Source organism: Pteropus medius, unplaced genomic scaffold (assembly GCF_902729225.1).
Source record: "Pteropus medius unplaced genomic scaffold, Ma_sr-lr_union100, whole genome shotgun sequence".
Classification (NCBI taxonomy): domain Eukaryota; kingdom Metazoa; phylum Chordata; class Mammalia; order Chiroptera; family Pteropodidae; genus Pteropus; species Pteropus medius.
Window position 1 is genome coordinate 753139 of NW_024342645.1, and position 23024 is coordinate 776162.

At 48.5% G+C, this 23024-nt stretch overlaps 2 protein-coding genes and 1 long non-coding RNA gene across 14 annotated transcripts; 2 read left to right on the plus strand and 1 right to left on the minus strand.

Moving 5' to 3' along the window:
* The first annotated feature begins 604 nt into the window (after nt 1-604).
* Nucleotides 605-10495, plus strand: C2CD2L (C2CD2 like). Of its 5 annotated transcripts, XM_039866626.1 has the most exons (15): nt 607-901; nt 963-1376; nt 3370-3465; nt 3822-3941; nt 4110-4220; nt 4317-4433; nt 4528-4639; nt 4782-4890; nt 5597-5661; nt 5751-5878; nt 5969-6143; nt 6823-6924; nt 7064-7200; nt 7290-7575; nt 8609-9697. In XM_039866626.1, the coding sequence occupies exons 2-15, from the start codon at nt 1023-1025 to the stop codon at nt 8818-8820; spliced, it is 2124 nt and encodes a 707-aa protein (XP_039722560.1). In that variant the 5' UTR covers nt 607-901; nt 963-1022; the 3' UTR covers nt 8821-9697. The 5 variants fall into 5 exon arrangements, with proteins under 5 accessions (XP_039722563.1, XP_039722562.1, XP_039722560.1 ...); XM_039866629.1 differs by having other exon boundaries at nt 605-1376; nt 7067-7200; nt 8589-9688; XM_039866628.1 differs by having other exon boundaries at nt 605-1376; nt 8589-8721.
* Nucleotides 10496-10813: 318 nt separating this feature from the next.
* Nucleotides 10814-13120, minus strand: LOC120605711 (uncharacterized). Its single transcript, XR_005653687.1, has 2 exons — nt 12947-13120; nt 10814-12761 (listed from the first exon to the last, which is right to left on the minus strand). It is a non-coding gene; the product is annotated as an uncharacterized LOC120605711 (long non-coding RNA).
* HINFP (histone H4 transcription factor) lies at nt 12062-22947 on the plus strand. 8 transcript variants are annotated; one of them, XM_039866646.1, is made up of 10 exons: nt 12062-12206; nt 17720-17901; nt 19273-19502; nt 19747-19858; nt 20039-20191; nt 20712-20789; nt 20871-20991; nt 21075-21137; nt 21307-21431; nt 21974-22263. In XM_039866646.1, coding segments are annotated over exons 1-10 (1125 nt in total). In that variant the 5' UTR covers nt 12062-12204; the 3' UTR covers nt 22033-22263. The 8 variants fall into 8 exon arrangements, with proteins under 8 accessions (XP_039722580.1, XP_039722577.1, XP_039722579.1 ...); XM_039866638.1 differs by having other exon boundaries at nt 12066-12206; nt 21075-21213; nt 21974-22947; XM_039866641.1 differs by lacking the exon at nt 12062-12206 and adding an exon at nt 12719-12857 and having other exon boundaries at nt 21075-21213; nt 21974-22943.
* Nucleotides 22948-23024: the final 77 nt, after the last annotated feature.

Sequence of the window (23024 nt, forward strand, 5' to 3'; positions counted from 1 at the left end):
CTCCAGAACAAACCTACACCAGCAGGAGTCTAATAGGTTGTTCCTGTGTCCTAGCTCCAAAAGCAAGGAGGGAGGGTAGTAAAAGGGTGGGCAGGGGGGTGGTGGGTGGTGGTGGAATATTCCGTGTTCCATTCTCAACTTCTACCAGGTTCAGGGTCTGTTTTTCTCTGGTCGGTATCAGCTGGCCCTCTGCCAGACACTTCTATCTAGGAGGGCGCTCTATTTACCCAGGGCCTAACTTCGGCCAGGAAATGGGAACCAAGAAGCTGCTGAGCCTGGGGGTGTTGGGAAAAGGGGCAATGCTGTCCACAGGGGTCACCACCTTCTTAGCCCCACAGGTGTTCAAACTAAAACAATCTAAGGAACATAGGGAAAGCAAAAGCGGCATCTCAGGTGAGTGGTTACTCCTGCGGTGAGCTCGGGGAAGAAGGAAGTACCCCCATTCTAGAATGGGGCGGGGTGGTCAAAGATCCCGCCTATTTTCAACTCCGGAACCTCCTCCGCTCCCGCCTTGTCCTCCAGTACTCCTCAAGCTCTCTAGTGCAGGGCTCCCCAAGCCCCGCCCCGCGCGGGTGCGGCCCCTTTAAGGGAGGGTGGGGGCGGGGTGCTGGCCGTGTTGTCAGTGTCAGCTCTGCGCACGCATCGCTCCCGGAGCCGGCGCTGGCCGGCGAGCCCCCGCGTTTCTGCAGACTAGTCCCAGCCTGGGTCCCGCCGGGCCCGCGCGGTGGGTGGGAGGAGTCCGGCGCCCGCCGGCGACTAACGTGGGTCGGTCTGCCAGACCAATCGAGGAGCGACTCGGATTACGGAGAGACGGACTCCGGCATCACGACCCCCAAGACCACCTCTTATTGATCTGTGGCACCTTCTAGTCCAGAGCACCAAGCCCCGGAGAGCCCCCGAGCCCGCGCGCCCAGCCCCGGGGGAGCCCGCCCCCGCTCCGCGGCCTGTCCGGGCCATGCTCCCCCGGGGCAGCGGCTGAGCGGGAGCCGGGACTGGGGTTAGGACTGGAGCCCGCACGGAGCATGGATCTGGGCTGGGAGCAGTGGGACGTGGGCTGGGCGGCCCTGCTGATCCTTTTCGCCGCCTCGCTGCTCACGGTGCTCGGCTGGCTGCTTCAGTATGCTCGGGGGTTGTGGCTGGTGCGGGCCCGCGGGTCCCGGGGCCCAGGACCCGCCTTAGCTGACGAGCCTGGGGGCTCCCTGCGGGAGCTGGGCGTATGGCGTTCGCTGCTGCGGCTGCGGGCTACTCAGGCTGGCGCCCGGGAGGAGCCAGGAGTCCGGGGCCTCCTGGCGTCACTCTTCGCCTTCAAGTCTTTCCGGGAGAACTGGCAGCGGGCTTGGGTGCGAGCGCTCAACGAGCAGGCCTGCAGGGACGGGGTGAGTTGAACAGGAGCACCTAGGTGGTCTCCTCACTCAGCCTTTCCTTCCAGGGGAAGAACTGCTCGTACCAGGAGGGTCGGATGAGGGTGGGGATCAACTGGGGAACCCTATGTCATCTCTTCCTTTACGGAATCAGAGAAAAGGGTGCAGGTGAGGCTGGAGGTTGTAGAAATCTGGCTGTGTCCCAAATTTGCTATTCTTGTGGTCTAGGTACTCTGGCACCAAACCCATGCACAAGTTACTGTTCTCTTAGCAACGCTAATCCCCGTGCCTGAGGGCACTTCCCCCTAGCCTGTGTGCCAGTTGTGTTGGGAAGAGGGGCGGGGGGAGAGCGGGGGGGATAGAAGAGAGACAGGTGCACCTGCGGAAGGAATTTGCCTGGTCCTCATGCCACAACACCGACTTAACATTTTGTATCCCAAATCCCTGGTGTGATCAGGCAGATTCCCAAAAAGAGTGAATTACCCCTACCCCCACCCCGCAGTGATTTCCCTGCTGCAGTCTAACACATCCTTTTCCATGCTAATCTGCAGTGTATGTGTTGAGGGAAAAGTGTTCAGGTGGAGAGCAGGTTGACAATTCACACCCTTTCCATAGAGGAGCCTGGAGCTGCCCCTCCAGGGTCAGTCACAAACCAGCCCAGCCTACTTCCTCCCATTGCACCATGGGCATCTGGCCTCCCAGGAAGTGGGGCAGGAAGCATGATCATAAGCCTGAGAGGTGGGGTGTTAGGTGAGGCCTTCCTCTCATGGGGCCCCTTCCCATCCTGTACTATAATCTATCCTTGCCCTCACATCTATCAGGTCCTTCTCAGAGGGTTCTCCATTTCCAGCCACCACTAGTGTAAGGGCTTTAACTTTACTAGCTCCCCAGATGCCCAGAAACAGAAGAGACCACACAAGAAGTTGCTTTTCTCCTCTGCCCAGCAGAAAGCCAGATGGCTTCTGTCAGTCTATACTTCAGACTCACTTCTCCACCCAGCTCTCCCTGTACCTTGTCCCTGGGTCAGAAGTGACTCCCTAAGGCAGCTGACTCAGCTGGACATTGGCCTCCCTTGCAGGGGGTGGGAGTTGGGGTTCCAAGCATCCATCTCCCCATCTCCCTGGGCCTGTCTTTCAAACAAGACAACTGCAGGAGCAGAGAAATCGGCTTCCCCTGGTTGCCAGGCAAATGAGCCCAGTGGATTTGTTTCTTTCCATCCCAAGACCCAAGGAAGAGCTGCTAGCTTGGTCTGTGCCCCCTCCTCAATTCTTCCCATTCAGCTCTCCAGATGGGGTTGCAGTAGGTTGCTTTCTCCGCTGTGGAAGAATTAGAAAGTTCTTTCAAGACCTAAGCTAAGCAGCTTTCTGTTCACTAATACCACCCTGCCTTCTGCCTAGAGGAATTAGCCAGGCCCCTGGACCTTGAGCCCTTTGAGATTAGTTTTCTTTCTAGTCTCTGGTAAAGTTCCCCAAGGCCATGCTGAGCTGTCTTCATCTCCAGGAATATGAATAGAGTCATACTCTTGCACCTCCGCATCCTATTTAACTAGAAGAAGGCTTAGCTCATATCTCTAGCTCTTGTCTTGAATAAGTGGTGGTACTGCTTTCACCTTTAGCTCAGCTGTGTCTCTCTCAGTCCAACTATTATATATAGGTGGCAACCAACACCTTTATTATTTTTTTCTATGCATCCCTTTCTTCGGGGTGACGGTGGGGGATGAAAGGGAAGAAGGGAGGAGAAGAGGGAGGCTTCTGGTATTCTAGAAGGAATATAGAGTCTTCAGCTCAAGGTGATCTGGTCTCTGAGGTTCTCCCTAGCAGCTGCAAGCCCCAGAGAGGTGGGTCTGAGAAAAACACTTCCTGTCGTATAACCCTTAGCCAACAAGGGGCCAGAAGCCAGCCTGCAGTTGAGTCTTGGGCAGTGCCAGGGCCCAATCAGCAATTGAGCAGGCTAGCTCTGCTGGAGGCATCTCCAGAGACCTGACCGTCTGTCTACATTACTCCCTCAGAGCTCCATCCAAATCGCCTTTGAGGAGGTACCCCAACTCCCACCCAGAGCCAGCATTAGTCATGTGACCTGCATAGACCAATCAGAGCGCGCCATGGTAAGGATCTGCTGGGCACTGACTTCTTTAGGGTCTGAGAGTGGGGCTGATCCCAAGAGTTCCCTTTATTCCAAGGGTTCTTAACTTGAAGTCTATGAATGTCTTAGGGATCCAAGGATTGGCTTCAGGAGGTCTGAGAATCCCACTGAAGTTACATGCAAAATATAGTACATCTTTTTATATTTGCATTTTTCTGGAGAGAGAAGTCTTTGGCTTTTATCTGATTTTTTATAGGCTTGTGACCCCAAAAAGGTGAAGTCTCAAGGAAAACTGAAGTGGGGAGGGGTCTGCTGACCCATTATGAGGCAGGGCATAGCAGGATGAGGCATCCTTTCTCCATTCCTCTTTTGTCTCAGGTGCTGCATTGCCAGCTCTCTGCTGAGGAGGTGATGTTCCCAGTTTCTGTGACCCAGCAGTCCCCCGCTGCTGTCTCCATGGAGACTTACCACGTCACTCTGACACTGCCACCAACACAGGTAGAGTGGGGTGTAGGAAACGGAGCTGGGCAGGGGGTGGTTTAATTGCCTCATCCTTTTCAATTTGGTTCCTCTCTTGGATAGAATTTGGGCAGGGAGGGTCCTGGGGAATGGAAGTAGTCCAAGGAGTGGGGCAAGTTAACCTAATTCCTTTGTCCCTGTCCCCAGTTGGAAGTCAACCTGGAGGAAATCCCTGGTGAGGGGCTGCTCATATCCTGGGCCTTCAGTGATCGCCCAGATATCAGCCTGACAGTGGTTCCCAAGCTCCAGGCCAGAGAGGTAAGGGGGTATGGCTAGGGGGAAAGAGGCAGAACAGGGATGGGAAGCCAGAGCTGGGGGCCCCACCTTTTTGTTCTCCTCTTCTTCTCTCTGCAGAGAGGTGAGGAGCAAGTAGTGCTCTCCACTATTGAGGAATTGATTGAAGATGCCATAGTCAGCACCCAGCCAGCCATGATGGTCAACCTCAGGGCTTGTTCTGCCCCTGGAGGTCTGGTAAGTAGGCACTCAAAGCAAATAGTTTGCAGGCATACTGTCCCCAGGGTACTATATCAGAGTTCTCACTCTTTTTACCTCTTTCTGGTTTTAGGTACCCAGCGAGAAGCCACCCATGGTACCCCAGGCCCACCCAGTTATCCCCAGACCTACCCGGTTATTCCTACGCCAGCTTCAAGCATCACATCTGGGAAGTGAGCTGGAAGGTGAGACCTAGAAGTGGCTAGGGGATTGTCAAGGCTATAATTGCAGGTGCTTCCTGCCCCTCTGCCAAGGGTATAGCCTCTCTATTCTTCAATGGCTTCCCATCTTTGATCTGAGCATCTTCTAATTTCTGTTTCCTCATAGGCACTGGGGACCTGTGCTGTGTAGCTGAACTCGACAACCCCATGCAACAGAAGTGGACCAAGCCCATGAGGGCTGGTCCCGAGGTGGAGTGGACAGAAGATCTGGCACTGTAAGGAGTGACTCCTCCCCCATCCCCTCATTCTCATGGGCAGACTGAGAATCACCCCAGTCAACATAGCCCTTGCCTGAACCAACTCTATTTTCAGTAAACTTTCGTGTGAGCCCCTTATTGTGAGCCCTTAGATCCCAACCTGGGTCCTGGGGATACAGACATGACCAAGATATACTCCCAATCCCTGAGTTGATTTCAGGCTCGAGGCAGAGATAGATGCACATAAAAAGATAGTATAAGTGTTCCATCTGAGGCTTACAAAAAGTGCATGAGAATGCTTAGGTGAGGGAGATTAATTCTTGTAGGGGAATAAAGATCAGAGTTGGCTTCATGGAGGAGGTGACATTTAAACCACACCTTAGAGTAAGAGTAGGATTTTAACAGAGTGTGAAAGAAAAGTGTTTTTGGCAGAGGGAACAGTTTGCACAAAGGAAAGAGAGTAGTTTGACACAGAGACTTGGGAAGCAGGGTAGGACAGAACAAGGGAGAGTTTGAATGCCCAGCTGAGGAGTATGGTCTCCACTGGAGCCCTGTCCCATTCTCTTGGGAAGAGAAAGTATTTGGAGGGCAAGAATTAATCTGCTTGGAGTACTTGTATCATCTTATTTATGTGCATTTCTCTGCTTCTGGTCTGTGATCAGCTCAAGGGTGGATTCTGTTTGCTAACCTTCCCCCTACCTGCTATTCCTCCTCTTGGCCACAGAGATCTGGGCCCCCAGAGCCGGGAGCTGGCCCTCAAAGTGCTGAGGAGCAGCAGCTGTGGAGACAGTGAGTATGGGGCAGGAAGGAGCACCTCTGGGTGAGCGCTGAGTGGAGCCTGGTCATGGGACCAGCTCACAGTGCTACCCTTTCCTCAGCTGAATTCCTGGGCCAGGCCACACTGCCTGTGGGCTCCTCTTCCAGACCACTGTCCCGAAGACAGGTGTGCCCACTCACCCCTGGTCCAGGGAAAACCCTGGGACCAGCAGCCACCATGGCAGTAGAGGTGAGAAGCTGACCCCTGGGGGAAGATGGGAGGAGGCAGGGGAGGGCAGTCTTTGAGGCCCAGCCTCTTTGCTCTTCCACCCCTTGACAGCTTCAGTATGAGGAGGGCTCCCCCCGGAACCTGGGCACTCCCACTCCCTCCACTCCACACCCCAGCATCACACCTACCAAGAAGATTGAGCTGGACCGGACCATCATGCCCGATGGCACCATTGTCACCACGGTCACCACTGTCCAGTCCCGGCCCCGTGTAGATGGCAAATTAGGTAAAGAGGAGGAGCCTGAAAGCCCAGCTCTAGCCAGGGGCCCCTGGATTGCAGATCCATGGAAGGACAGGGAAAGGGCAAAGAAAGCCCTAGTTCCAATTCCCTCTGGTTTCCGACCACGTCTTTCTCATTTCCCCTACTATTTTCCTCTCTCCCCCATCCTGGACCCACCAGCTCCTCATATGGGACTTTTGCACTTCTACCTCCCCAAGTTTCTTCTGTCTTTTCACAAGTTTCCCCTCCCTTTCCCCAGCCCCAGCTTCTAATTGTCCCTGCCTCTACGCTCAACCTTCCAGCACCTGGTGGAATCCTCCAACATACCCAGTGGGCTCTGGTATTCCTCCCACTCCCAGAAACCCTTCATGACATTTCTTCTATCTCTAGGGGTCCCACAGAATTCTCCCTACCTTCAGTGGACCCCTGTGCCATCTCTACACCTCTCAATATTTTTATGGTTTCTCCCCATACCCTCAGTAGGCCCCATGGCACTTTCTCACATTCCTATTGGTTTCTGTAGTGTCTTTTTGTCCACATGGCATCTTCTTAATCACCCCTGGGATTAATAATCTCTTAGTCACCCCTGCCCTCTGAGTCACCAAAGTCTGCATCTCAACAAAGATAGGGGTGAGGAGGTACTCTAAAGCACCTCCCAGCTCACTGACCCTCCCCCACCCACCAGACTCCCCCTCCCGCTCCCCGTCCAAGGTGGAGGTGACTGAGAAGACAACAACTGTGCTGAGTGAGAGCAGTGGTCCCAGCAGTACCTCCCACAGCAGCAGCCGTGAGTAGGGAAATGGGAAGTGTGAGTGTTGGTTGGCACTAGGGCTCCAGAGTCAAAAACCACTTTGGGTAGGGCACAGGAGTTCAGGTCGAAGAAGAAACTGGGGAGGAGTCAAGTTGTCTACTCTCTGTACCTCCAGCAGGGGAGAGCCACCTTTCCAACGGCTTGGACCCTGTAGCAGAGACAGCGATTCGCCAGCTGACTGAGCCCAGTGGGCGGGCAGCCAAGAAGACACCCACCAAACGTAGCACTCTGATCATCTCTGGTGTTACCAAGGTAACAGGATTCAAAGGAAAGGAGCCGGGAGGAGAGGGAGAAAGCCCTAATGGGTCACTCCTGCCCATTAAAACTATCCCTCTTGCCAGGTGCCCATTGCTCAGGACGAGTTGGCACTGTCTCTGGGTTATGCAGCATCTCTGGAAGCCTCAATGCAGGATGATGCAGGGAGCAGCGGAGGTCCCTCTTCACCTCCCTCAGATCCACCAGCCGTGTCCCCAGGACCCCTAGATGCCCTCTCCAGTCCCACAAGTGTCCAGGAAGCAGATGAGACAACACGTTCAGACATTTCTGAGAGGCCATCTGTGGATGATGTTGAGTCAGAAACAGGATCTACTGGTGCCCTGGAGACTCGCAGCCTCAAGGATCACAAAGGTGGGGAGATTTTGGAAGGTCTTCCCATTTTTTATACCCAGTATCATGACCTGGGTCCTATTAGACCCTTAGGGACATGGAATCCCCAAGCCAATTTGCCTTCTTTTTCCTCTCCTTAAGGATCACCAGAGTTCCCAGTCTGTTTCAGCCAAGCTAGAGTAGAGAAGGAGAACTTGATGCTTTGGGTCCTGTGGCATCATTTACCACCATTGTTCTTTCTTCCTAGGTCTAAGTGTACATCTTCCTTTCCTCATTCTTTTTTCCTCCCTCCCTCCTTTTCTCCCTCTTTCCCTTCCTTTTTCCCTTCCTTTCTTAACTTTCATTCTGTTTTCTCTCCCCTATGATTATAAGAAATCCTACCCTGGGCTAACCCTCTAGCAGTGCTATAGCCTGTGGGTAGCTGCGATACTTCTAAGTTCTAAGGATGAAAGATTTGCCCCCAAACATCTTCATCTCTCTACCAGTGAGTCTATCAACCACAGATGTATTTAACTGTTTATGATTTAAGCCTGCATCATTTTTCGGGATATTGAAATTTCTAAGTCCAAAGCCTGCTGTGTAAGCAGCTTCCTCAATATATTGGTCTGATTTACTTCTTTGAAGTTTTCCAGATGCACCGCTTCCTGTTCACATCCTGGATGTGACAAGTCACCAACTCACCTTGTCCCTTCATGATCTTATAGGCCTTTAGAAACACCCTTTGCTTGGCTTTTGTCTTTCCATAGTAAAGAGCCCCAGTTTGTTTTCAGTCAGTCCTCACAGAGGAGCTGGCCCCATGACAGTCCTCCTCAGGGCCATTTTAGTCAGGAGTGCATGCAAAATCCCATGAGCACCACATTTTTTTCCTTAAGAAGGATGAAGGGCATGTTTTGTCCTTACTTTCTTTCCTAAGGAAGCCTGGCTTTTCTAGGCCAAGGGCCTGGTTCTGTTCTAAATCTTCGACCCCTCCATGCTTGGTCTTTTTCTGATCCCCAGTTCACCACACCTCCGTTGTGCCCCTTTCTCTGCCACAGCTTCCCTTCTTCTCCCACAGTGAGTTTCCTGCGCAGTGGCACTAAGCTCATCTTCCGCCGGAGACCTCGGCAGAAGGAAGCTGGTCTGAGCCAATCACACGATGACCTCTCCAACACGACAGCCACATCAAGTGTCCGAAAGAAGGCTGGCAGCTTTTCTCGCCGCCTTATTAAGCGCTTTTCCTTCAAATCCAAACCCAAGGCCAATGGCAACCCCAGCCCCCAGCTCTGAGGGCCTTCCTTACCTCCTGAGCTAAAAGAGGGCAGGAGTCCTCTCAGCCCAATCCCCATGTCTCCTTCCATTCCCCTTCCTGGATTCCCAATAGCCTGGGCCAGGGAAGCTCTCTGGGTTCCAGGAAGCCCTGTCTACCTGGGGCCGTGGGGCCAGTTGGAAGGGTACTTGCAATAGGAAGCATGTGAGAGGTGAGCACCATTGCTGAGGACATAGAAGAAGAAGTGGTGGCTGGGAGTAAGAGGAGAGCTCTATCCTGGCATGTATGGGCATTCCTCAGAAACATTTGCCTGCTGTTGACGCTGGCCCCTCAGAGGAGTCCCAGGGCGCTCGGCGTCTCAGCTGATCCTTCCTCCCTTATTTATTCTCTTTTCTATTTATATGTGTGGTCCAAGACCCTCAGTGAACAGATGATAGAGGGCATCTCTCCCAGGTGACCCTTCTTTCCTGTTTTAGGAGGGTAGGCAATTCCCTTTGGGATGGGGCTCCTATACCTCCCTCAGGTTCCCACTCTGACCAGCACCAATGTCTGCCTCTGAGGACATTGGCAGCTCATAGAAAGTCGGGCCGGTGCCCAGGATGGGGGGCAGGTACTCCCCACCTCCCTGCCTCCCCTTCCGTTCCTCATCCCTCCTTCCCCCTTTATTACCATTTTTGTACTTGACGCCTTCTCCATGAGCAGTGGCTCTGTTGGAAGGAGGGATCCAGGAGCTTGGTGGGAAGCCTTCCCTGGAGAGATGGCTTTAGGGGCTTTATTTAAAGACTATGTGATGATGGAGCAAGAGCAGGGCTGCACCTCTGTATTGGGAGATGTCCATTGCTGTGTGATGGCTTGGAATTTAATTTATTAAAGTCAAACTGGAGTTTATAAACTGGACAACTGGTTATCTTTTAAAAGGCAAAGGTAAGGCTGTTGTGTTGATGAAGTAGGAGGAACAGAGATGGGAATCTGATAGGTGGAGTAGGCGACACATGTGCTGGGTCTCCTGAGAAGTTCCTGTACTGAGGAAGGGACATTTAGAAAGAGGATGGGAGAACAAGAGTCTTTGAAGGATGAAGTTGTAACAAAAAGAAGTCGATTGGCTAGTACAGGCATCTTCATTCCCCTTTCTTGAACAAGCTGCTCCTTCTAGGATATAATAGTCCAGAATACAAACTCTGGATCTTGACTGCCTGGATCTGACTTCCAGCTTTACTAATTACCTGTGTGACCTCAGCAAGTTATGTAATGTCAGAGTGCCTCAGTTTTCTTATCTGTAAAATGGGAACTGTGATAATAGTAACTATCATTTGTAGATGAGAAGTAAATGAAGTGCTTAGTACTTTACTGGCATATAGTCAGTGATGAAAAAGTGTTAACTGTTGCCTCAGAAGAGACAGTTTGGGAGGGGGAAGTCTTAAAGGGTTTCATCATAATAAAAATTCTTGTATTCCTAAATGTTGGCTAGTTTCAGGGAGTTATGGATACTAGCAAGCTCTATGTCCCTGGTTCCTGTTCTCTGGGACCTTACACAGGACTTGAACCAGGTAAACTGCTATAGGATGGCAGAGTATTGGACAAGGGACGGAAAACCTGAGTGTGCCACAGACACATCAAGTGACCTTGAGCGGACTACTTCTCCTTTCTGGACCTCAACTTCCTTGTCTCTAAAATAAAGGCTGGCCTAGATAATCATTCAGGTTACTCCCATACTTGCCATTTGACTTATCTACATCACAGGGGGTTCAGGGTATGTGTCTTTGGATAAGCAGCATGGAGTTTTTAATATTCTCCGTGATCCTGTCCATACTAGTCATAGAATGTGTGACACTTAAGAGTCACAGACTATGGATATTTGGTTTGTAAATAATATGCTCAACTCTAGGTCATGTAAACTCAAGATTTATCAAGTTACTTCCACTGATCTAAGGAATGCAAATCTTTGTGGTTCAAATCTTAGAGGAGCAGTTTATTTGTTTACCAGTATGACAAAACAGCCAAACACACTGACCCTGAAATTTCACAAGAAACTTTTATTGATGAGAGGACAGGTATTTATTAAAACAAACAAAAAACAGTTTTATTGAGCTTAATTAGCATACCCTAAAATTCACTATTTAAAAGAGTTCAATTCACGAAGTTGTGCAATCATCACCATTAAATTCAGAACCTTTTTATGAAACCCCATACCCACTAGGAATCATGCCCTATTCTCCTCTCTCCCAGCTCCTGATAACCACGTATCTACTTTCTATTCTCTGGATTTGCCTATTCCAGAGGGCAAGTATTTACATTCCCATTTGACCTATGAATTAAGTGGATGGTAACTAGAAATTGTATTCTGCTTTCAGTGCTGAGCTGCCCAGAGCTCAGTGGAACCACATATTTTGTAATGAAGAAGAGTCTGATCATGTTCAAAATAGGGATTTTAAAAATGAATGCAAAAGAGCCACAAACATAATTTAATCAATGTTATCCATTTTATACTCTCAAAAGGGATCCACAGCTTTTGATGTGTATGAATTATGCTTTAAGTTTTTGTGGCAGCTTTTAAAGAACAAATCTTAAGATGTGTATGAATTATCCAGCCAGAATTGTAGCCTATTTTCAAGAGAAGCAGATTGAAGTGGAAGGAAACTATGCTACACAGCAAGACAGTGCCTCAAATTTTGGAAATGTTGTGGATCCTGGAATGGGATTATATCCAGAGCTACTCTGAAAGTTTTGCTCTGTAAAAATCATTTGACCCTACTCAGCTCTTTGAATGAAATTTTCCTCCATGAAATTGCTAAATTAAAGCCAATAGACACCTTCAGTGGTATAAATTTGAATTAAAATAAGATTAGCAATTCATGAGGTATTACTATATGCTTCTGAAAGAAAAAGTGATAAAATGTTTTACTGTTCAATTATATTTTAAAAACTTAAAACAAGGACAAAGCTATAATTCACTGTTGTTAATAAATTTCATGTCTAAATTCCTGTTTTTTTACTATGACGTTGCTATTTTTAATGGCATCTTTAAGTTATTTATATTGAACATTTAATGTGTTTTCTGATTATATAAATTATATAGGCTTATTTTTAGGATTAAATAATATAACACAACAAAATAAGTATCAATCTCAATGAACTTTAGTAAGGTACAGATTTTTTTTACCAATATCTCTTGAACCTTTACTGAGTTTCAGCCGCTAGGCTAGGTGACGTAGTTGAAGAACATATACAATCCCTGCCCTCCCTCACTGAGCTGAATCTGGTGCGGAATGCAGAAAATTAAACAGGCAAATACAATACAAAGTGATAGAGCTGTGATGAGGAAATACAGGAAAGAGATGTCAAGGATGACTTCTTGGAAAAAGCAGCATCTTCATTAAGACCAGAAGAATGAGTAGGAATCGGTCATGTCAGTGTGGGAGGGGGAAAAGAGGAAGATGTTTCAGGCAGAGGAAACAGCAAGTACAAGGCAGGAGAGGAAAAAGGCAGCTAGGTGTGATAGAAAAACTGCAACAAATTTGGGGCTGGAGAGTAGGAAGTGAGGTCCAGGACTCGACACAGCTGGAGAGGTATGCAGGACACATGCTGACGGGTCTAGAAAGCCTCAGTATGGTTTTAGGGTTTTGCCCTGAGGGCAACAGAATGCCTTTGAGGGTTCGAAGTAGGGCGGTGGTTTGATCAGACCTGCTTACTGTAAACATCACTTTGCCCCACCGAGAATTGTTTGAGGGAAGCAAGGTGCACGCAGTGGAACCAGTTAGATTAGTGTAGACATCTACACTGGACATAGTTGATGGACTAGAGATGGGGCGGAGATTAAGAATAGAGAATGAATCTGAGATCCTGTGTTTAAGCAGGTAGAACTCACAGGACTTGGCAGTGGATTGCACGTGACGGGTGAGGGAGGAATCAAAGATGACTGCCCGCTTTCTGACTTGAAGGAGTGGCTGGATGTTCACTGAGCCTGATAACACAAGAGGCAGAGTTGTGGTGACACAGAAATGATGGCACGGGAATACCGATATTTAAGAGATAAGATTAAAGAGGATGACGAATGAAGGTAGGACCCCAGTTTGGGCCGAAGAGGGCCGGCAGCGCTGGGTATCGAGCCGCCTCATCACTGCCAACGCGGCCAGTTAACGTACTAACCTAATTCTGTAGGAACGACCCCAGTCGGCGCCCAGCTCAAGCCCTGCGCAGGCCCAGTTGGGGGCCGTACGCCGAGCCTGCGCAGTTGGGGTAATTCCGGCCTTTGGGATCGCTGTCAGAGGTTTTTCTGCAGCCCCGCCGCGCGGGACCACGCTACCTTTCCCGGCAGCCCGCCTCCCCTCACTCCCGCCCCTTCCGTGTTTTAGCGCGCACCGGTTCCGTCTATCGCAGGGGCCATTGGCTGTTAGAGGGATCCGAGAGCAGCGATTGGCTATCGTTGGCCGTCTTTCAAGCGCCCTTCCGGATATGGTTCGAGGAGGGAGGAGAGCTGAAGAGACCCGGGAGCTGAGGGACCGTAAGATGAGGCTTTGTTTTGGCGGGGTAGCGTCGGTGGGTGCGCTGTGGGCGGGCTTCGAGGCCAGACTCTAACCCCAGTCGCCTCAGCAAAGCTTCCTCTTGCAGCTCGGCCTCGCTGGTCGTCCTGGCGCCTGAAGCGCCCCCGGCCTCTAACCCGGACTCTAACCCTCTTGCTTTCTCGTCTCTGGCTCAGCTGGTGCTGAGACACGGTCTGGTACCGCCACGCTTTAGGGGAAGGACTCCGGGAAGCCTGAGGGGCTGCGAGGGAGAGGTGTTACCCGCTGAGACGGTCTCCTTCTTTCTCTTCGAATTCTACCCGCCTTTCCAGCAGCCACATGCCCACTGCTTAGGGCAAGCCTTTTTGTCTTCGCTTGCCCACTGGGATTTCTCTCTGTCCCGATCTCCCTCCTCGGGCGCTTTGTTTTGGTCATTGTCTTCACACGTAGTCTTATCTTTTCGGCCAAATTGTGAGTCCTTAGGAGGTTCAGAACCTGGGGCCCTCTTTTTCTTGAGTACTGTTAAAGTTCATTCGGTACCTTGCATTACAATATGTACTTTTAAATATTTGCTCATTGCTTTTTACTGTGATTCCTGATGAAACGAAGTGTTAAGGATCCCTCGGGTTGTCTTTTTGGTGACCTTTTTGTAGAATTAGTGCTTGGATCTTACGCTCATTAGCAAGGGTACAAATAACACTTGTTGAGTTCTACCTGTGTTTTATGCTACACAGTTAAATATCTTGTGCCTAGTTTAGACCATAAATCAGTTCATTGAGACAGGCATAATTATCCCCATGCCGCATTCGGAAACAGGCTTAAGTAACTTGCCGAAGGTCACTGAGCTAGTAAATGTTGGAGCTTTCTAACAAGATCTATTGAATCCATTACGTGTTGCTGCGATATTAGTATCCCATTTTACATGTAAGGAAATAGGTTTAGAGAAGTTAAGTGATTTGTCCAAAAGTAAAGTAATAAGTCGTAGATTTATTTAAACATTAAAAGAGCCCCAGTAGGTATGTGTGGCCTTGCAGTTAGACTTGAACAGGGTAGGAGGCAGTCTTTCTAGTAGCTCACAGCTTATTGGAGTAAACTGACAAAATAAATACTTAATAAAATGTTTGGGGTAGTGTGTATACAGATACCAAATCTATAGAGAGGAGAGAATCAGACAAGGATAGGTAAGACAGGCAAATATAGAAGGAAAATGGAGCTAAACTCCCTGGCTTTAAATTCCGTTTCCATCACTTCCTAACTTTGTGACCTTGAGTAAATTACTTAACCTGTCTGGACCCATTTACTCATCAGTGAAGTAGGAGAATAATGGAACCTATATTCATGAGTTTGTGTACATATAAGATGCTTTGAACAGTACTTGACAGTTGTCATATTATTCTAGGCAGAGCAAAGTCACTGAGACAAGAAACTTGAACCCAGGTTTTCCGACAGCTGGTCCAGTGTCCCCTGTAGCACACAGGTTGCCTCATTTTCATTTCTTGCCCACAGAAAGCATGGTGATCAGATAGTCACTCTTTCCTACAGCTCCCCCGGGTAGAAATAAGCAGGGCACAGAGAGAGAGAGAGAGTAAAGAAGGCTGGGGACAGTGAAAGAGGGATTCAGGGTGCTTTGCTAAGCTTCAAGATATTCTAGATATCTGAATAGCCAGACTTCTGGGCCTTACCCACCAGTCTAACAACAGCTATGAGTTTAAAATATTTGGACACAGTATAGGGGCACAGGTGGGTGTGAAATGGTTTCTGCTCTGAAGTAGCGATTACTGTTCAGTTGGGTAAATGAGAATAGAAAACATACTCATAACCACGAGTGACCGACCATGAACAGCATAAAAATAGGGTTGAGATTTTCTGTTGTTAGCTATACCAGCCATAGAACCAAGAGGCAAAAGTAATCTGAGGGGTGGGATAGTTTAGGAAGGCTTCCTGGAATGGGATCATTTCCGGAGAGTACAAAGCTGTGTGCAGATTCTGGGCATAAGAAATGAAGAAGTGATCGTCTCTACCTTGAGAAGCTCTTAGTCTAGGGGAGACAGACATTCCATTCTATTCCATTGTAACAAGAGCCGTAATGAAGGTGTGTACAAAGTACTGGTGTGGACAGAGTGTATGTAGAATAATCTAGGTATATGTACCTAAATAGATTGAGAAAGGGCCTGCCAAAGAGGGGACATTGGGGCTTGAAGGGTGAGTAGAGTTGCTTAGATAGAGGATTTTAAGGGAATGTAGTGTGTTTATAGATGAATATGATTGAATCAGAAAGGAAGAGAGAAAAATGACAGGAGAGGAAGCTAGAAAACCAGCATGGTATGCGGGGGAAGAGCACGATCTTTGGATGAGAATCAGGGTACTTTACACCAAATGAAATAAAGTTTAGAGAGGGCTCACCACAGGGCTGACACATGGTGGGCCTTGAATATGTGTTAGTTTCCTTACCCGGCTTCTGGAGAAGAAAATTGATGCCAGTTGGAGAAGAGCCTTGCATGATGTTCTAAGTGGACTTAATCCTGCATGTAGTAGAGTCAAAGGAGGTTTGGGCTGTTATGTCTGACTTAGGAAGGCTTTCCCTACTTTTCCTACCACAACATTATAGAAGTAGTTGACATTTTCTCCCAATAGGGCTTCACTGTTAATCTGTGAGCAGCCCAGCAAACCCATATATACCCCAGAGTGTTAAAAGTGACTGGATTCTTCTTGGGGGAGGGGCAGAGGGGTTTCTCTGGTAAGCAAAATACTTAGATTAAAAAGTGGTTTCTCTGGTAAGCAAAATACTATACTATATAGTTTAGTAGGTTCCTGTTCTTGTAAGCATGAAGGATTTTATGCATTCTCACTTTTTCTTCTCAGTTTATAGCAGAGGCCTTTTTCAGAGGTCCCACCTGTCTCATATAGGCCAGAGGGAGCAATGCCCCACTCCCTTCCAGGGTCTACCATGGTGGGGGCAGAGAGAATCCTCAAGGAGGAGGTGACGCTTGGGACAGAGTTAGGGCTTCTTACTGCCCTCTCTTCCCTCAGAACTTTTGCTTGCAGTATGATCCTCTGCTGTTCTGTGTTTTGTTTTCATGAGGGAAAGTATTGTTCCTCATACTCTGCTCCTAGAACTGCCTGCATCAGACTGGGGTGCTGAGTTATAAGTGCAGATTTCTAAGCTTAACCCCAGTCTTCCCAAATCTAAACCTCTAGGGGAGGGGCTGAAGAACTCTGCATTTGTGTTCATTATTAAAGATTGAGAACCGTTAGTTTTTTATTCAGCTTTCTTCAAATATTTATTACATGGCTAAGCATGGCTAGCATTATACCTGAGGTACAGTATCTACTAGACAGATGTGGGATCTACATTATAGTTCAGAGGATGTTAGGGGTTTGGTGGAGTAAACCACTGGATAGGCTAGGCACAGGCAGCTTGTATGCCACTTTTAAAGTCTGGCAGGGGACGTATGACATGATGTAGTAAGAAATAAGGAGCTTCTGGGCTCATTTGTAGACTGTGTGGATTAGAAAGAATGTGGACTTTAGAGTCAGCCCATCCTGACCCTACCATACTAGTGTGTGGCCTTGAGCAAACCATTCGACCTCTCTGAACCAGTGCTCCTTCTCTATAAATAAAGTTAAAAATAGTGCTTACTTTATAGGATAGTTAAATGACAATTAAATGACAATATAAAATGCTTAGTATGATGCTTGGCATATAGTAAGTGTGAAGTTAAGAAAGGTTTTGTTACCCTGTTTTGAAGCTGACCATGTTCAGGAGTAGAAGAGTTAAGTTACTTGGCTAAAGTCATATAGCTTGGTGGGCCTAGGAGCCTGAATTTGAATTCTGGTTCTCCAAAGCCATCTCTTTGAACCTGAGCATTGTTCTGCCTCCCATAGGAATAATTCCTTCTTGGCGGGTTGCTCTGAAGCTTCATGAGAAAATGTCTGTTAAAGCAGCGGTCCCCAGCCTTTTTGTCACCAGGGACCAATTCTCCGATGAGAATCTAGTACCTGATGATCTGAGGTGGAGCTGAGGCAGTGCTGCTAGTGCTGGAGAGCAGCTGCAAATACAGATGAAGCTTCGCTCCTTGCCTGCCACTTGGCTCCTGCTGTGTGGCCCAGGTCCTAACAGACTACAGACTGGTACCAGTCCACAGCCCGGGGTTTGGGGACTCCTATGTTAAAGTTCTTAACTCAGTGCCTGGCACATGCTCAGTAATGTTAGTTTGTGCTCTCCCTTCCTGAGAACATCAGACAGCTTCCAGGAGTTTGAGGAACTTCTTGCTACTCCATCCTTATTGAAAAAGCTCAGGGTTTCTCACAGGTCACTGGAAAAATGCCTGCTGGCTCTAGGCAGGCTGCCCGCCCAGCTGTTTATCTTCATCTACACTTAGGTAGAATCCTTGCAGCTATGGATTTCTTCCTCCTCTAGGGTGAAGGCCATGCCGCCCCCTGGGAAGGTTCCCCGAAAGGAGAACCTGGGGCTGCAGTGCGAGTGGGGGTCCTGTTCCTTTGTATGCTCAGCCATGGAGGAGTTCTGCGAGCATGTCACTCAACACCTGCAGAAGTACCTGCACAGCTCTGAGGAGGAAGAGGAGGAGGAAGACCTGCTGGGTAAGGGAGCAGGATATGGGAAGGGCTCAAGGGAAAGTGGAAAATCTGACTTTCCTTTCTGCAGAGGGAGAAGGCAGTCTGGAATAATGGTGATTTACTTCCCTAATTGCTTTTTTTGTTTATAAAAACATTGTAGACTTCTTACAGAAGACTCATCAACAAGGATTTTCAAAATCAGTCTGCCATCTTCCCATCAGAAGGCAATTACAGACAGTACTTTAGTGAACATTCTTTTTGACCTCTCTATACATAAATTAGATAACTATTATTTTATTTTTTAAAAAAAAGATTATATTGTTCAAGCTGTTGGCAACCTGCTTTTTTTTTCATTCTCTGATAGTGTTTCACTTTTTTTCTTTTTTTTACTATAACCACCAGTTAGGAATACATTTTACATCACAACCTTGTACACAAAAGTTAAAAAATACTTGAAACAATATTTGCCTTTATTAAATGCTCTCTGAAGTGTGCTATCTTATTCTCTTTCATTAAAAGAAAAAGTATGGTTTGTAATCCCCTAAATTGATTTCACCACCCACTAATAGGTCACAATACTGTTTGAAGAACTTGTTCTGTAGGAAGTGCAGAGTCAGCTCTCCTTACCCCACCTCAAATTCTGTTTGAAATCTAGTGACTGTGAACTATAATAATTTCAAAAGTTAAGTAATATACAAAAGAGAGGATTATTATATTTTTAAATATAAAGTAAACCCCTAAAAAGCATTGAAAATATGGTGCTTAGAAATGCTAGAGAGATAGGAAGTGGGTTGGAATAGTTTGATGGACCTTCCTGGAGAAGATAGATCTTGAGCAGAATATGGGGGGAAGGAGGACTTGTCGTTTGACAGGAAGGAGTGGGAGGTGTCCCTCATCAGGAAGCATCTTCAGGAAACAGCAGAAACTCAGAGCCAGGGTAGTTACAGACACCTGCTGCCTCTGAGTTTCTGGCACTGGGCTGTGCACACACCATCCCTTCTGCCTAGACCGCACTTCTCCAGCAAGTTTACAGATACCTTTAAGATCACAACACAGGGACACTTTCAAGACATCTCTGTCTCCCTTAAATTAGCTCCCTCCCCTCTTAATAGTTCTTATGACTGGTTGCAATTTAATATTTATACATGTGATTATTTGATTAATGTTTTTTTCTCCCTGACTGAAAGCTGTGTAAATGCAAGGACTGGGACTTTTTACTGCTTATATCCCCAGCACTTGGTACACGATTAATGGTGATTAAATACTGGTATTTGCTGAATGAACTGGTAATTTGGTCAGAGTCTGGCCTTTTGACTTGCTGCTAAGTGCCACAGGTGGAAGGAGAGCTGAGCTTTGGAAAGTATCAGACTCTTCTTTCTAAAATCCTTTCTGCAGAGGAAGAATTCTCCTGCTTATGGCAGGAGTGTGGCTTTTGTTCTCTGGACAATTCTGCTGATCTCATCCGCCATGTCTACTTCCACTGCTACCACACCAAGCTGAAACAGTGGGGGCTGCAGGCCCTGCAGAGCCAGGCCGACCTCAGCCCCTGCATCCTGGACTTCCATAGCCGCAACATCATTCCTGACATCCCTGACCACTTCCTGTGTCTGTGGGAGCACTGTGAGGTCAGCAGGCAGTGCTGGTAATAGGGGTGGAAGGAAGTTTTGGATCTTAACTCAAGATGCCTTGACCCTTTCAGCGATTCCCTATATTCCCGAGATTCCTTCATTTCTTGGTAGCTCCCTTGGTTAAAAGTTTCTGTCCCCACCAAGTAAATTTGGGAGAGAGCCAAGAAGTCCTGTTTGGACACATAGGGGTATGAGTCCCTCCACCCACCTCAGTCCTTACCCCAAGTTGCTCCTGGCACAGAGTTCCTTCGACAATCCTGAGTGGTTCTATCGGCACGTGGAAGCACACAGCCTGTGCTGTGAATACAAAGCAGTCGGCAAGGACAACCACATGGTGCTGTGTGGCTGGAAAGGTAGGGCTATTCCTTAACTTCTGGCCTCTAAAGAAACCCTGGGGTTGCCAAGGGACCAGGGTAACTAGGGATGGGACCGATCCGTCAGGGCAAGAGTGGCAGCTCTCTGGAGAGACTTGGGGGTACCAGAGCCTACCCTGCGGGTTTGCAGCTGGAGACTGACCAGGCCTTCCTTCCCAGGCTGTACCTGCACCTTCAAGGACCACTGTAAGCTTCGTGAGCACCTCCGCAGCCATACCCAGGAGAAGGTGGTGGCCTGCCCCACCTGCGGGGGCATGTTCGCCAACAACACCAAGTTCTTAGATCACATCCGTCGCCAAACCTCCTTGGATCGTAAGCAATCAGAGAAGAAGAGTGGGAGTGGGTGTAGGCTGTCTTGATTATGATGGGGATTGGCATATTCTCAGGAGAGGAGGCCACCGAAGGTATCTGCAACTTGGCTACATTTACTTTTAGAGCTCAGTCACCTGACACAGTCTCTGTTGACTCAGATTCGTTAGACATTGTTATTTAGGGTTTACTGTGTGCCCTGTCAGTTATCTCAAGGAATCTTCACAATGGCCCCATGAGGTAGGTATCTTATTCCCCTTTTTGTAGATGAGGAAACTGAGGCTCAGAGAGGTTAAATCACTTACCTGAGATCACACAGCTAGTAAGTGGTCAAGGTGGGATTCTAATTCAGGTTTTCGACTTCAAGTCACATGCTCTGTTCTATCCATAGTTCCCTAAGCTCCCCTTATCTCCTTAGGTTGTTCCCTCTGTCTGGGATGGTTCCCCTCTCTGGGACTCGTTCTCTCTGTGCCTCTCCGCCATCCCTCACAAACTACCCTTTCTTCTGCCTGCCCCACCCCAGAGCAGCGCTTCCAGTGCTCTCACTGTTCCAAGAGATTTGCCACTGAACGCCTGTTGCGAGACCACATGCGTAACCACGGTGAGTAGTTGGCCTCCCCCAACCTCCCTGCCTACTACCCATGGATCCACTGGCCCTCACCCCCTTCTCTGCTCCTCTCAGTGAATCACTATAAGTGCCCTCTGTGTGACATGACCTGTCCGCTGCCATCCTCCCTCCGCAACCATATGCGCTTTCGCCACAGCGAGGACCGGCCCTTTAAATGTGACTGTTGTGACTACAGGTAAGGGGAATCAGGGGCCAGAAAAAGAACTTGTGTTCCAGAGTCCCCCATGCCCTCCAACCCCTCCTGACCTCTCCTGGCAGTTGTAAGAATCTGATCGACCTCCGGAAGCACCTGGATACCCATAGCAAGGAGCCAGCTTACAGGTGTGATTTTGAGAACTGCAGCTTCAGTGCCCGATCCCTCTGCTCTATCAAGTCCCATTACCGAAAAGTACATGAAGTGAGTGGGGCTGGTGGTGGGAGAGGGCTAGCAGAAGTGTCAGTGGTACCCATAGTGAAGAGCTGGCTTCACTCTTCCTCCCCTCTCCATTAGGGATACTCAGAGCCAAGGTACAAATGTCATGTGTGTGACAAATGCTTCACAAGAGGCAACAACCTCACCGTGCACCTTCGCAAAAAGCACCAGTTCAAGTGGCCCTCAGGGCACCCTCGTTTTCGGTATGTCTCAATCTACCCTAGATTCACACATTTTTTCCCATACCATTTCAACAAATTCCTTGAATTTGACAGTTCTTTGATGTCTACCAATTCCATTAGGCTCAAGGAACCTTGAGAATGGTGGAGCAAAGATTATTTTCTGATTTTTGAGTCCAAGCTACAGTGCCAGACCCAATAAATGGGCCCAAAGGCCTTCAGCCAAAACTAGAACTAAAGCCTAGGGGTCCTGATCCAGAGCTCCATGGTCACCTCATAAATCCTTTGACACTTACACCTTCCAATACAATTTCATTTTTCCTCCCTCTCTCACCTACCCCCTCTCTGGTTTCTACATAAAATTTTCCATTTTGAGTAGTGATCCTTCCCTCTTGTCTTTTCTTCTACATATTCCAATAAAGACCTTTTTGTCTTCAATGCCTATCATGTAGAGCCCTAGGGCTTCTTCCACCCCTCATATTTGTCCCTTACCTCGCCAAGCTCCAGGACATTTCTGTAGCCCCCTGCCCATGTTTGCTGCCTACTTTGTGCTCCTACTTCCCTAGGTACAAGGAACATGAAGATGGCTACATGCGGCTGCAGCTGGTTCGCTATGAGAGTGTAGAGCTGACACAGCAACTGCTGCGGCAACCACAGGAGGGATCAGGCCTGGGAGCCTCACTAAATGAGAGTAGCCTGCAGGGCATCATTCTAGAAACAGTGCCAGGGGAGCCAGGACCCCAAGAAGAGATTGAAGAGGAAGTAGAAGGCAGGAGTGTTGAGGGGACAGCCCTCTCAGCCTCTCAGGACACCCCCAGTCCCGTCATCCACGTGGTGAATCAGACCAATGCCCAAGGCGAGCAAGAGATTGTCTACTATGTGCTGTCTGAAGCCCCAGGAGAGCCACCCCCAGCTCTTGAGCCTTCCTCAGGGAGCATCATGGAAAAGCTTCAAGGAATAGCTGAGGGGCCAGAAGTCCAGATGGTGTGAAGGATGCAGAGCCTGACCATTCCTACCCCAGGCCCTAGGGTTTGAGCCAGGCTGGTGGCAGTGCCCTTACGGGCAGCCCTTGCCAATGTATGACTTTAGGAGTGGTGCTGAGAGTAGTGTGATTCACTCCGGATCTAGCTTGAAATCATTCAGCAGACTTTAAGGACTTGCCAGACCACATTTTGTCAGATCCTGAGGAATTTGGATTCATTGAGGGGACACCCTGGTTGTGTGTGTTCTTGTAGAGGAAGCTAGTATCGGGCTTAACCATAACCCCTAGACATGCTGGAACAGTGATTAAAAACCCTTAGTCAACTTGCATTTATTCCTATCTTTAGGGTTTCTTAGGCCCAGGGATGTCGTGTAACTGGTCCTTGCAGGGGACCATAACCAGCCAAGGCATTATGAACCAGGTAGCCATTTCCCTCTAAAGGGTTCCTCCTACAACCCAAGGACTTCCATGTTATCCTCAGGGCTGGGGCTGGAGGCACTGAATGTGTGTGTAGCAATTGTTTTTGGTAATAAAAGAATCACTTAGGCTGTTAACTCATTTCTTCTTTGTGTTTGGTGGCAGTTAACTAGGTGATAAGATAGAGCTACCCAGAGAGGACTGAGTATGATTACAAT